We start from the raw sequence: 15141 nt of genomic DNA, 5'->3' as shown, positions 1-15141 counted from the left end.
CTTTTACACACATATGAGGTGATTGAGAGGACCATGGCAAATCTCAGTGCCCCCAGCTTTCTACAGTTTTTTAAAACTATTTTTACTGGGGGCTCGTACGACTCATCACCATCCATCCATCCATCCATCCATCCATCCATCCATCCATCCATCCATATTGTATATGATCTTCCATGCCGATCTTGGTTTGCAGTCTTTCGGAGGTTGCACCTGGCCACCGGTGCCGTGCCCCCAGCGCCAATTCCAAGCATCCCGGTCCTGCCCCCTTCAGGTGGAGCTACTACAAGTCCCGGGGTTCGCTGCGGCGGGCTCAGGGCGGCCGAGGGCTGGCGGAGCTCCGCAGTGACGTCATCGTCGGGGCGGGCCCGGAGGGGAGGGCGGGGCTGAGGGCGGGGCCGAGGAGGCTGCGGAGTGCCGGGTGCTGGTGCAGGATGGCTGAGCGCGCCGGAGCCCGGGAGGTCTGAGACGGGCGAGGCTAGCTCCCTGCGCATCGCCTTCGCCTCGTTCGCCCGCCGCGCGCTCGCGGGCAGGTGTGCCCGGGGTGTTGGGCAGAGGCAGGGCTGGGCAGTTTTGCCGCGGGCTGCCCCGGGGCTGGTAGGCTTGCCCACCTTCTCGGGCTCCGAGCAGCCGGAGCTGCCCAGCTGCCCGAGTTCGCGATGACCTATTGAACAGCGGAGTCGGAGGCTGCAGGAGGCGGCCTCGCTGCGGGCGGTGCGGTTCGCGGCCTCCTCCCTCGTGGTGCCGAGCCCGGGCCCCCAACCCATCCCCGCGCCCCCTCCCTGCCGCCGGCCGAGATGGCGGATCCAGCCGAATGCAGCATCAAAGTGATGTGCCGGTTTCGGCCCCTCAACGAGGCGGAGATCCTCCGTGGGGACAAATTCATTCCTAAATTTAAAGGCGATGAAACCGTGGTGATCGGGGTAAGTGGCCGGGGCGTCTGGCCTCCGCTCTCGCTTCGCGCGGCAGCCCCGCGCCCTGAGGTCCCAGATGGAGCGGAGATGCTGGGGAGCTCCTTCGGACATCCCTGCGGGGCTCACCACCTACACTTGGGTGGACCCGCGGAGTGACCCCCCACCCACCCCTAGTGGCCTCCAGGTTGGGTGGAGGGGCGGCTGAGGGTGGCGGGGGTGGGGGTGGGAGGCGAGGAAGGGCTCGGCGCCGCCATTGTTCGCGGGGTGGGGGCCCGGGTGGGCCTATTGTTCCCCACCCTGGCTATGCTGCGTGGGTAGGGTTAGGGTACCCTCAAGCTGGGGTGCCCAGCCTCCCTGTAAAGTATGTTCTATGCAACCCACAAATGCTGCCAGGCCCGAGTTAGATTTACCCAACACTTGGACGGCTCTTCTCCCAGCCTTATCAAAAATGAAGAAGGGAAGATTGAAGGGAAATGCTGGCCTGGATTTGGAGCTCCCATGGTAGGGTGGTGTGGACCCGGCCACCCCGGCGTTTCACCTTGCCCTGCGCGGTGGCATGGCGTGGGGGAAGGTACGATGGTGGCCTGGGTGTTCCCCGGAGGCCTGGTGTATTTCATTCGACTTCACTTCCACCGGGGCTTCCCTTTGCCAACTCCCTGCTGTGGCGACACCCTGACCACCACCACCTTACTACCCCCAACCATAGGTTCTCAGATGTGCTTGTTAGGGGTGGAAGGAAGACTGTATGCCCAACTGAGGAGCTAAGGAGCCCATATTGTAACCGAATAGTCCCTGTGGGCCAAAGCAGAAGTGACTTTGTGTGGCTAGGGGTCCCCTCCCTCGGAACCTCTCTTTTTCACCTTTCCCTCGACTTAGCTCCCTTCTGCAGCTAGAGCTGCTGGTTGGGGTGGGGGTGGTGGGTACCATTGGATTTTAGTTTTTTATGGAAAAGGTCAGCCCTGCCCTTCATCCCTTCCCCCTCAGGGGTCCCCAGCATGTGGCTGATGGGGCCCCCCTTTGTATGTCAGCGGCGGTGTGGGGAGGGACCTAGTTAATGGGAGCCTCCTGATCCCCGCTGACACGCTCCTCCTGGAGGAGGCTGCTGCTGCCGCCGCCACCTTCCCGTCCCCAGCATTGATTAAATGATGTCATACTGATCACTGAGCATGCTCCGACTACCCCCCTCTCCCAGTGGCTGGTGTATTTAGGTCAAATGATTGACAGGTGACAATTGCACCAAAGCGCTTGCTGAAGCTGCCCTGTGTTTGTTTGCCGCACTGGAGGCGGGCATTTGCCTGGGCCCTGGCGGTCCACAGCATCTTGGCCAAGGATGTCTGCCGCAGCCCCTGTGAAGGGCCCTGGGGACCAGCAGGTGCTAGCTGTACTAGTAGGCTGATGCCTTCCACTGCTGGGGACCGGACCCAAAGCAGGGCTTCAGCGCACACCTCGCTTACCAAAGCACTTTTTGACTGTCCTCTTTCCTCCCCCTCCCTGCTTTCACAATGATCAGGAAACCTTGACCTCCAAATGCTATGCGGATGGGCGTTCTTTCTTGAGGCTTGATCTGCAAGAGTGGGAAACAGGGTTTCAGGATGCATGCCACACTTATTATTGAGGAGGGGAATTCGAGAGTTAATGGCAGACAAGGGTTAATCACATATTCGTGGCCAGAAACCGAGGCTGAAACTGGTTTGTTTGGGTTAAAGTTCTCAGTCAAGTTCTGCCTACAGTTGGATCCACTATTTCTTGAGCCAGGGTTGACTTTAGAATAGATAGAGTGGGAGCTACACAGGACAGCCAGTTCCTACTTCTTGACTGATAAGACATTTTTGCCAGATAATTGTGTAGCACTAGAACATGTCCTAGTGACCCTCTTTTTTTCCCCAGAGGCTTTTAAAAGAAGAGCCTGGAGAGATTTTAATTTTTTCTTCTTCTCTTCTTTTAATAAAGTAAAATAGCAGAACAATTGGTGAAGTAATAAATGATCTTTTTAATTCTTTTAAGAATCCCTCTTTAGTATTGTGACATTAAAACGACTGTTTCCAATATAGCTACACTATTTTCCCATCTGAAAGTATCTATGATATCATCTTAATACATTGAAGCAAAGTCACTGTATAAAATAACAAATAATTTGAACAAAAGTCTTTGTGTGTGAATAGAAGTTGCTTGTCAGCTGGAAAGTGATTTTCACTTATTTTACTAGAAACTTTAAGTATAATGACCAGTTTTCAGCATTTTTTGGTGTGTGTGTAAATAAACTGTTATAAAGGAAAACACATATATGAATATGCTGTGCAGTTTGGTGAATCTTCATCAAGTAACTACCCCATGTAGCCATCTCCCAGATTAAGCAACAGAAATGGTCACCACTGCCCCACTCCTCAGGACAATTGCTATTTGATTTCTAATGCCACAGATTAGTTTTTCTTGTTCTTTAAATTTCATGTACATAGAGCCATACAGCATGTGCTCTTTGGTATGTGGCCTTTGTTCAACATCTTGCTTCTTAGATTCATCTGTGCTGTGGATGGAGCCGCTCATTCATTCTCATTGTTCTGTATCCAATCAAATCAGAGGCCACGGGGGTCCATTCTGACTCACAGTGACCCATGTATGTCAGTGTAGACCTGGGCACTTTGAGGTTTTCAGGCCTTTTGTCTGAGGCCCCGCTCAACCCTGGACAGCAACATGGACAGAGTATGTTAGCAGTTTGCATCACCCAGGGACTCCATGTAAATAAACCACAATCGATTGATCCATTGACTGTTGGTGGGCGTCGGAATAGTCTCAGGCTGGGGTTAATATAGATAGTGTGAGAGTGGACATTCTTTGACACCTCTTCTGGAGGTGTATAGAACAGAAGACTGATTGATGCTAAAGGATCTTGGGATATGAGTCGGCATGAGTTAGGCTCTTTCCCATTTCTAATTCATAATCTATAACTAAAGTAAATGACCCTAACAGACTGCATCCGGCTGTACACCCTGGGTAGAGTGGGGCCCAAATCAGTTCAGTTGGGATCAGCTGAAACGGCTCACTGGGGGCTGCCTCCCATGAGTACAGTGAACCTTCGTTTATCCGGTTCATCGGTTATAGACCCTACCATGATAAATGAAATTCCGCGAAGTAGGATTCCCTATTCAAGTCGAAATGGTGTGCAACCTCCACGATTTTCTTGCCATCTTTGATCATATCCAAAAGTTTTACCTTTTCCTGGATGGTGAGCATCTTCCTCTGGCGCTTATTTTTATTGTCAGAAGGCTTAGAAGAAGCAGCTCGTTTAGGAGCCATCATAGGGCTTAGATAAAATTTCTTAAAAATCGCAAACAATTACAGTACACTGTACAAAAGCAAAAATGCATCTGATACGTAGCTCCTATACGTAGCGATGCAGACAGAAGCGTGTACAGTATGAGCCAATCAGTGGCAGTAATGACAGAGCATGCGCTGTTACGCAAAAACTGCGATAGAGTGAAGCCGCGGAAGTTGAAGCGCGAAGTGGCGAGGGTTCACTGTATTCCCTTCTGTGTGCAGACTGTGGATGGCAAAAGAGCCCCGAACCCAACAAAGACTGGTGACGTTCATTTTCAACAGAGACCGAATGGATTTCAGTGGATCAAGTTAGTCCAAATCTAAAGTCCCTGAGATTCTTTGTGTGTTTAAAACTCGTACCCAAACCCGAAGTAACTCTTTTCTTAAAGGGCTGTTCCGTTCATAGTGAGGTGTGTGCTGACAGCCCGATTTCACATGCAGAGTTTTTAGATCTCTTCTGGGATAAAATGTCTGGCATTGGAGGATTCATCATCACCATTCTTTCCTTTCTTTCATCTTGTGCACACTTTCACTTTCCTGACTGTCCCAACCTCCATCTCTCACCACTTTGAACTCCTTTAATACTCATTTTGCATGTCATCTTTTTGCCTTAGATCAGTGCTTCTTAACCTTCCTGATGCCGTGACCCTTTAATACAGTTCCTCATGTTGTAGTGACCCCCCAACCATAAAATTATTTTCGTTGCTACTCCATAACTGTCATTTTGCTACTGTGAAAGGGCGACCCACGGGTTGAGAACTGCTGCCTTAGGTCTTAATGTTGGGCTAACATAGTTAGCCATGACGGGTTGGGCAGAGGGGAGCAAGGGCCACCTCTATTTTGCTTCTTTGTACTTCCCAGGGCCTTGCCCATCCCATCCTAAAGCTAAATTCATTGCCATTAAGTCCATTTTAACTCATAGCAACCCTATATAGGGTTTCCAAAACGGAACCTTTACAGAAGCAGACAAGCCTCATCTTTTTCTCTTGGAGCAGCTGGTGGGTTCGAACTCTCACCTCTTTTCCTGTAGGAGGAGCTTAGTGATAGTGATTGTTCTCTTGGTTGATTCTGGAAATCTTTACTTTGATAGGATGGATTTATTTATAGACCCTTAAAATAAGGCTATAGGAAGTGGTTAAAAATCAATTTAAAGAGAATTAACATTCTTCTGGGCCAGAGTACATTAGACGTAAATATTATCGAAAACTTGGAAAGAACTGTGTTCACTTTTGTTAGATTGAGGCAAGCTAATGACACTGGTGGTGAGCTGGACTTGGGGGGGTGGGGAGGGTTACGTAGTGATTGATTAAGAAAGGGATTAATTCCCATAATAGATCAATTCTGCAGAGGAAGATATTGAATTTACAGCATTTCTCAAGAGTACTTCATTTGCTGCTGAAAATCCTGGCGGGTGATCCGTTACTTTGGGTGCTGCCTATTGGTTTTGCTATGACTGCTTGCTATCCTAGCAAAACAAGATTCTGGGGATCTTGTTAAAGATGGTGCTTCCTTTCAAGGCATTGAAACAAAACAGCCACAAGCCCTGTGCTGGTCAGTGGTGTGGAAAGAGGCTTCTGTCCCCTGGAGCCTGAATTAGCGCTGGGCAGGGGATGGACAGGCAGGGAAAGGCAGGGACAGAGATTCAATACCAAGCCTCCATTGTCATTTGGGATATTAAGGCCTAACCAAGTGAAGAAATAGAGCCAGGTCTTAGATTTGTATTTTTCTTTATTGGGAGTTAATGCATGTATCATTCCATAATTCAATCACATCAAGCAGTATTGTACAATTGCTACCACAATCAGTTTCTAAACATTATTTTCCTTCCTGGACTCCTTGACAGCGTCTCCCTTTTACCCACCACTGTACCCTCCACCCAAACCCTTATTCTACTTGCTGCCCTTACAGGTTCATCAATCCTGGGTTTTATCTACCAAAACCCAGAAAAACATATAACGCAAATAGACTTTGTCTTTTCTTTCTTTTTTCCTCTAAAAGTAAACATCTTTAAAAATAAGGACCTTCTAAGAATTTATTATTAAATCCATACACAGTAAAATCACTCATCTTGGGGACATACAGTTTCTGTGAGTTTGGGCAAGTACACAGTGATATAACCATTCCGTTTCATTTTCCTCTTGCTGCTGAAATAAATCACCACTAATTTAGTGTCTTAAAACAACACACATATTGTCTCATGGTTTCCATGAAGACAGAAGTCTGATAGGCTCAGCTGGTGTCTCTGATTAAGAGTCTATTCTCCTAAGGTCAAATTCAGGGTGATGGCAGGGCTGTGTTTCTTCTGGGGAGTCTAGAGAAGAATCCATTTCTTTGCTCATCCAGGTTGGTGGCAGAATTCAGTTCCATAGGTTCTAGGTCTCAAGTCCCTGTTTCCAAGCTGGTTGTCAGCTGGCTGCCATTCTCGGCTGGTACAGGCCTCCTCAAATCCTCACCATCTGCCTCCCTTTTCCACCTTCAAAACTCACCGTCGCTGGCCAAATCTCTGTCACGCTGGGAATCTCTCCTTCCTCCCTGGTGTTTCTGTCTCACTGATTACTGCCTTCCTGTTCCTTTTTTTGGTTTTCTTTTTGTTCTTTAATTTCACTTATCTTGTTGAGAACTCACAGTAAAATACACATGTCATCTGGTGGCACTGATGACATGTTTTGAGCTGTGCAACTCTTCTGCCCTTCTTTTTCCAAAGTGTTCCTCTTCTGTTAATATAAGCGTACTACCTGCTAAGGTTCCTAGCTAATCTCCTGTCCTTCTGTCAAGTTGATCCCATACAGATAGTTCTTAAAAGAACTTAATGGTCAAAGCAGATTTTTTTTTTTTACTGGTAGCACTTGAGACTTTTATTTATTAATCATTTTACTGCGAGCTCTTACAGATATTATAACAGTTCATAATTCAATTAAATTGAGCATAATTGTACAGTTGCTACCACCATCAGTTTCAAACACTTTTTTCTTTTTGAACTCTTTGCTATCAGCTCTCCTTTATCCCTTCCTACTCCCACCCTACCCCCAGGAACCTTTATCATTATATATATTTTGCCGTATCTGTCTATCTATCATCTCACCATCCAATGGATCTGTTCACCTGCAACTCTGTTACTCATTCCCCTCCAGAGTGGTTATACAGTCATCATTGCTGTCAGCTCCCCTTTCTCCCCCCTCACTTCCCCTCTTCTCGTATCCTCAGGGAATCATTACTCCTATTACTTCAGAAACTCCTGTTTCTGAAGGGTTATCTATCTTGTCTTTCGTGCATTGAATGATCTTAATTATACAAATGAACATACACAAGTCTAAAAAGAATCATGAAGTAAAACAAAGACCATAGTAGTAAGGGGAGGAAATATTAAAGAACTAGAGGATAGTTTTGTGTTTCATCAGTGCTATGCCACACCCTAGATTTATTATGTCTTCCGTGTGGCCCTTCTGTGAGGGACTATCCAGTTATCTTACAGGTGGGTTCTGGGTCTCCACTTTGTCCACGCTTGTTCACCTCAATGTGATTGCTTGTTTTTGAACTTCTGATAACTATTAAAGCAGATATGTTTTATTAGCTAAGTTCAACTGTTGTTTAGTTTTAAGATAACTTCAGAGGACTTTTTTTTTAATCGTTGTATTAGGGGCTCATACAACTCTTATCACAATCCATGCACACATCAATTGTGTAAAGTACATTTGTGCATTCATTACCCTCATCATTCTCAAAACATCCACTCTCCACCCAAGCCCCTGGCATCAGCTCCTCATTTTTCTCCTCCCTCCTCGCTCCTCCCTCCCTCATGAACCCTTGATAATTTATAAATTGTTATTTTGTCATATCTTGCACTTTCCGATGTCTCCCTTCATCCACTTTTCTGTTGTCTGTCCCCCAGGGAGGACGTTATATGTAGATCCTTGTAGTCGGTTCGCCCTTTCCAACCTATCCTCCCTCTACCCTCCCATATCGCCACTCACACCACTGGTCCTGAAGGGATCATCCACCCTGGATTCCCTGTGTTTCTTATCTGTACCAGTATACATCCTCTGGTCTAGCCAGATTTGTAAGGTAGAATTGGGATCATGATAGTGGGGGGTGGGGTGGGGGGGGAGGAAGCATTTAGGAACTAGAGGAAAGTTGTATTTTTCATCATTGCTACATCGCACCCCGACTGGCTTGTCTCCTCCCAGAGACCCTTCTGTAAGGGGATGTCCAGTGGCCTACAAATGGGCTTTGGGTCTCCACTCCTCACTCCCCGCCTCATTCACTATGATAAGATTTTTAGTTCTGATGATGCCTGATACATCATCCCTTTGACACCTCGTGATCGCACCAGTTGGTGTGCTTCTTCCATGTGGGCTTTGTTGCTTCTGAGCTAGATGGCTGCTTGTTTACCTTTAAGACCCCAGACACCATATCTTTTGATAGCCGGGCACTATCAGCTTTCTTTGCCACATTTGCTTATGCACCCATTTGTCTTCAGTGATCATATCAGGGAGGTGAGCACACAATGATATGATTTTTGTTCTTTGGTGCCAGATAACTGATCCCTTCATCACCTCATGATCATGCAGGCTTGTGTGCTTCTTCCATGTGGGCTTTGTTGCTTCTGAGCTAGATGGCCGCTTGTTTACCTTCAAGCCTTTAAGACCCCAGACCCTATGTCTTTTGATAGCCGGGCACCATCAACTTTCTTCACCACATTTGCTTATGCACCTGCTTTGTCTTCAGTGATTGTGTCAGGAAAGTGAGCATCATAGAATGCTAATTTAATAGAACAAAGTGTTCTTGCAATGAGGGAGTACTTGAGTGGAGGCCTAATGTCCATATTTTTGTTTTAATGTTAAAAGATTATCCCGGTGCAAAAGTTTTAGAGGTTTTCATGCAATCTTCATGGCTCCAGGAAGTCTGATGTCCATCAGACTTTGAAGTTTTGTTTTGTGTTTTCCCCCAGTTGAGCCAATTTTTTCCTACATAATCTTTGATCAAAATGCTCAGTAATGGTAACCAGGCACCATTCAGTTCTGCTTTCATGTCAGAGGGAGCATTTGCTCAAAGAGGCAATTAGCCACATATTCCATATGGACCTTCTGTTCTGGACACTCCTTCTTTCTCTGTTGCTTCAGGTAAATAGAAACCAATTGTTTTCCCTTGGATGACCACTTGCAAGGCTTAAAACCACAGGCATTATGTACTGAACTAGGAGCTTGAACAGAAGCACCCAACATGTTATTGCATCAATAACTGTGACATCCTGTGTAACCAAGACACTAAACACTAAATCTTATGAGGTTTTTGGTTTTCTATAAGCAGCCTCCGCTGATATACCCTTTTTTTAGTTTTGTTTTGTTTTGGAGGGGGTGGGTAGCTGTCATTTTTGTAAATACCTCTGATACCTCCTTTTACTAAGTCAACTTTTACAGGTGTATAACTTATTGACAGCAATGATAATAGACTGTGTAACCTGACCCTTAATCAAAGTGTACTCCCTCCCCCACTAACCACTAATAATCTTTATTCTCCATACATTTGCTTTTTGTTGTCTCTTAATAATAATAATAATAACCCCTCAAACTCACTGCCATTGAATTGATTCTGACTCATAAGGACCCTGTTGGGCAGAGTAGAATAGAATTGCTCCTGTGGATTTCTGAGGCTGAAACTCTTTATGGAAGTAGAAACACTACACCATGAGGGATCCTCGTCTTTTTATTTAAGTTGAGTCTTTAAATGTTTGTGCTCTTGTGATTGACTTATTTCGCGTAGCAAAATGTCTTCAGGCTGATGTATGTTGTGGCTTGCATCAAGACTTCATTTTTGCTTCTAGACAAGTAGTATTCCATTGTATGTATGTACCACAATTTGTTTACACATTCTTCTGTTGATTGACATTTACGTTGTTCCCTCATTTTGGCTATTGTGCACGGTGTACACTGTTGTCCAAGTCTCAGTTTGAGTCTCTGCTTTCAAGTCATTTGGGGTGTGGACCTAGGAGTGGAATTGTTGGTCATCTGGTTGTTCTATGTCTAGATTGTTGAAGAACCATTACGCTGTGTTCCACAGCAGCTGTATTATTTTGCATTCCCACCAACAATGAAATGAGTAACCATTCTGATTACCCCACATCCTTGCCAACATTTGTTATTTTCAGTTTTTAAAATTTTAGCTGCTATGCTTTCAAACTCAAACTCACTGCCATCAAGTTAATTCCAACTCATAGATAGTCTTTAAGGACAGAGTGAACAGGAGTAAAAACTGCTGGCTTTGTTGTTAACAGCCCAAGTGTAACCACTACACCACCAAGACTCACATAAAGTTAAAAATTGTTTTGACTCATCGTGATCTTATAGGGCAGGGTAGAACTGCCCCTGTGAGTTTTCGAGACTATAACTGTTTATGAGAGTCAAAAACCCCATCTTTCTCCAGTAGAGCTACTGGGGTTTCCAACTATTGCCCTTGAGGGTAGCAACCCAAATCGTAACCACTACATCGAATCAGAACCATTATTGGGCTCCAATAGAAAAACCAAATTTGCTGCCATCCACTCATAGCGATCTCCTGTGAGTTCCCGAGACTGTAACTGAATGAGAATTGAAAGCCCAGTCTTGCTCCCATGAAGTTGCTGATGGTTTTGAACTTCTGACCATGTGGATCAGCCCAACTCATTACTACCACATCACCGGGGCTCCTCAGGGCTTCTATATAGTAGGAGTGAAATGTTATCTCATTGCGTCTTTGATGGCTAATGGTGGCATTTTTGGGTAAGCAGTAGTCTGCTAACCATAGGATAGGCAGTTCAACCGCCCCGCCCCCCCAGCATCTTTGTGGGAGAAAGATGGGGAAATATGATTCTATCTGCTTTCACAAAGGTTTACAACCCAGAAATGCTATATACTTGCTTTGAGCTGCAATAGACTTGAAGGCAATGGGCTGGGATGAGACAGAATCGACTCCGTGGCCCTGGGATGGCTCACGACGTGGCACATCTTTCTATGTACCTGGTAGCCATTCGAATGTCCTCCTTGGTGAAACGTCTGTTCAAGTCCATTACCCATTTCATCAGTGGGCTATTTGTTTGTTGTTAACTTGTGGAAAATATATGCATATATTATTAGGTTCACGTTAGAGACATGTTTTCTAAAGATACTTTTTAAGTCAATAGCTGTCTTTTCGATTTTTGGTGAAGTCTTTTGTTGAACAAAAGTTTTTAGTTCTTATGAGATCCATTTATTTATTTTGTGTTTTGGTGTTTGTGTTTTTGTTGTTATATTAGATGATCCATTGTTGAAAGGTAGGCCGGACAGCATGGCTTTTGCTTGTTCTTCTCAAATTTTCATGGTTTTAATGGACACATTTAAGTCCTTAATCCATTTGGAATTTGTTTTTGTGTATGATGTGTGACAAAGATGCTGGTTCATTTTTGGGGCTGTGGTAATTCAATTTTCACAACACCATTTATTGAAAAGCTTCTTTTTTCTATCCATTGAATGGATTTAGCACTCTTCTCAAAAATCAGTTGAATACAGATGTGTGGGTTTATTTATGAATGCTTGATTCTTTTCCATTGGCCTCTGTGTCTATTGTTATACTTGTACCAGTCTGTTTTGGTTAGTGTAGTTGTATAGTATGTTTTAAAATCTGGAAGTGTGAGTCCTGCTACTTAGTTCTTTCAGCATTGTTTTAGCTATTTAGGGATGCTTGTCTTTCCATATAAAGTTAAAGTTGATTTAAAAAAAATTTCTGTAAAGAAGTTTGTGACAATTTTTATGAGGATTAAATTGCATTCATAGATTGCCTTGGGTAGTAATAAGACCGTATCAGTGTTAAGTGTTCCAATCCATGAACATGGAACCTCCTGTTTATTTAAGTCCTCTTTAATCTCTTTTGGAGCTCTGGTGTCAGTCTCAGAAACATACAAGGGCAGTCCCACCAGTCCTATAGGGTCGCTGCAAGTTGGTGGCGACTTGATGGTAACTTTGGTTTTGTGCTTAATCTCTTTCAGCAGGATTTTGTTGTTTTTATTGTAAAAGTCCTTTCCACCCAGGGCTAGATTTATTCCTAGGTGCTTTGTTCTTTCAGATGCTATTGTGCAACATAGAACTAGTTCCCTAATTGATTTATTTTTACTGCGTTTTCACCTTTACCAATGTATTTGCATAGTTGCTTAGCAAAGATTTCTTGATTCCCAAGGTGCCCCCACCCCCAATTCCTGCCTGGCTAATATTTGCACCTTGGGTGTCACTAGAGGTTTTTGTCAAATTACATTGTGTTTGGCTGATCCAACTTCCCACTTTAATGAGACTGTTTTCCATTGTTGGCTCCTATTCCCCATTCAGAAGACTCCTCCTCCCCCATCTGTGGTTTCCCTTTAATTTCTGCCTCAGATCCCTCATCTGCATTCTACTTATAAAAAAGCGAAAACAAAATTGCCTACTCCCTGATGGGTTCTCTTGAGTTACAAAAACAATCTCTTGGTAGATCCAGTTTCCCTTGATTACTCTGAGCCTTTTCCATAAAAATCTCTCTCTGTGCATGTGTGTGTGTGTGAGACAGCCCCTCCCTTAAACCAATTTGTGGCACATCAGCCCTGTTCCTTTTAGTAAGAATTGAGTTGTTGAGTTTGGGAGTACTTGTAGATATTGCAGATGCCTTGGGAGGAAGAAGCGGAGTGGTCTAGCCATCCTTTTCTCTCGGCGTAACCCTGCGTCAACAGGCCAGGATGAACTCGGGTGAATTGTTGCGTGGCACCAAGTGTCAGTGCCACCTTTAAAATAGGGACAACGGCCCTCCATCTTGCTGGGTTTGTTGTGAAGTTTCCGTGAGCTGATGCATGTAGAGCGTTAAATCCAGTGCCTGGTGTTCAGAAAATGCCAGCTTTTACTAGATTGCCTCTTGGTTATCTCTCTGTACTGCTCTTAGCCCATCTCTCTCACATATCACACCTTTGTTCATAAGAGGAAATAACAACGGCACCAGGAAAACTCAAGTGTTCATCAGTAGGAAATGGTGAAATAAAATATTTATTAGACTTTTAATGGAATTATGTGCCATCTTTAAAAATGTTGAGGGCTGAAAATCAGGGACTTTAAAACAGATTGATACAGTATCTTGGTTTCAAAAATATATTATTTGTGGTTTGAAAAAGCATATTGTAAGAGTAGAAAAGAACTGGGCTATATGAGAGCAAGCCAAGACGTATTACTACAAAATCATATATGCCTTAATTAGATGAAAATATCAGCTATTGTTTTTTTCTCAACGTATCCTTCAACTCTAGACCTATACACTTTTGAAGGTGGTATTTCCATCACTTATACCCTTCTGTGAAATCCTGCATTCTTCAAGTTACACTACATCAAAACGGCAGGTGTGGCATTCCAAACCATGCTCTTTTGAAAGGTTCTTTGAGTTTGGGGACCAAAAGAAGTCCGAAGGGGCAGGATCAGGGCTGGAGGGTGGATGGAGCAAGGTTGCTTGTGAAATTCTCCTAGGACAGCCCTGCTACCCTCGAAGAATGAACAAGGGTATTGTTATGACGGGGGGAGGAGGGGTTTCTCCATGTAATTTTTCTGTCCTTTTTCTCACCAAGGCAGTTTTCTGGTTCTAAAACTTCTTCACAGTGAGCCCCCGTGAATGAGTTGTGTCTGTCAAGAGGGTCTGTCAAGACTACTCCGTGGAGTAAAGTGACCCAGCAGATCCTTTCGGGAGCCACTGTGTTGATTAGAGCTTTTCACTGTTGCTGAAGACTTCCTAACAAAACTAAGGCAGATGTTTTACAGGGCAGTGAACTTGTGCGCAACCATCCGCTGACCGCGGAGGCATACTTAAGCACACATCGTCCTCAGTGCCAGTGAGTAGGCTTTGTAAACCCACGTGTGAACTGGACCTCCAGTTGTAATACTTTTGGACTTGCCCTTGTACATTGGCACACACACCTCCTGGTGCGCTTGCCCAGTTATTGTGTTTGAAGACTGCCTTAGAATTTGGATCGCTAAGTAAAATGATAGGGACCACTGAGAGGCACCCATCGTTCAGGGATGGTGACTGTTCTTCTGTCTTGCATATTTCTTAATTCTTATTTTTCTGCCGACCTGATGGGATCCAGTGCCCAGCTGCCACTTTGTCTCCTGGCATCCCTTCACACCTCAGCTAAATGAACTTTTTATTGGGAGTGCTTGCTTCGGCTTGCGCTGCTGTTAACCCACAGAGCCAGAACACGGCAGTGCCTTCAGAGTTGGACGATGAGTCATAGGATTTTGTAGGCTGTCTCCTGTCACTTTCAGTATCCTAAAAGATGCTGTTTCTTGGACGTGATCAGAAGCCAAATCTCCCTTGTGAGGCAGAAAGCGTTAGAGGCCTAGATTGTAGTCTGAAAGAAAAACATAGGATGGATGTATCCTTTCTTCTTGGTGTTAACTGCTGAATGATCTGTGATATGTTCTGGGTAGCAGGGCTGAGAAAGGATAAAATAACCCTCCTAGAAGGACCCTCGGGAGCCCTGTGGTGCAGTGGTTACACGTTGGGCTGCGATCCTCCTGGTCAGCAGTTTGAATTCACCCGCAGCTCCTCGGGAGAAAGACTGGGCTTTCTGTTCCCAGAAAGTTCCCCTCTCAGAAACCCCCAGGGGCGCCCCTGTGAGTCAGCACTGATGGATGGACAGCAGGGAGAGAGGGGCTGCACAGAGAGTAGCTTTACCCCCTGCCTGTGATTACTGTGCATTACAAGCACCAGCATCTGACTATGCAAGAGATCTTGAGAAGTTCATTCGAGAAAAAACTCAGTATCTTTTAATTCCATTTTCCCACACACTTTTGGAAACCCCCTCGTAGAAAATTTCAAACCAACACCAAGTGCCCAGATTAGTCTTAACCATTATCAACAAACGGCTCATCTCATTTTCCTTACTCAGTTCTTAACTTCC

At 45.0% G+C, this 15141-nt stretch overlaps 1 protein-coding gene across 1 annotated transcript in view; it reads left to right on the top strand.

The window, feature by feature from the left end:
* Nucleotides 1-453: 453 nt before the first annotated feature.
* Nucleotides 454-15141, top strand: part of KIF5C (kinesin family member 5C) — a 187093-nt gene continuing 172405 nt past the window's right edge. The window contains exon 1 of the mRNA XM_004703832.2: nucleotides 454-920. Within this exon, the coding sequence (XP_004703889.1) occupies nucleotides 795-920 (126 nt within the window). The 5' untranslated portion in view covers nucleotides 454-794. The remainder of the gene's footprint in view (nucleotides 921-15141) is intronic.

The sequence above is a fragment of the Echinops telfairi genome, unplaced genomic scaffold (genome assembly GCF_000313985.2).
Source record: "Echinops telfairi isolate 266 unplaced genomic scaffold, ASM31398v2 ScPeMD7_4;HRSCAF=17, whole genome shotgun sequence".
NCBI classification, from domain to species: Eukaryota; Metazoa; Chordata; class Mammalia; order Afrosoricida; family Tenrecidae; genus Echinops; species Echinops telfairi.
The sequence above is the reverse complement of the archived record's forward strand: the minus strand, read 5'-3'. Positions and strand labels throughout refer to the sequence as shown.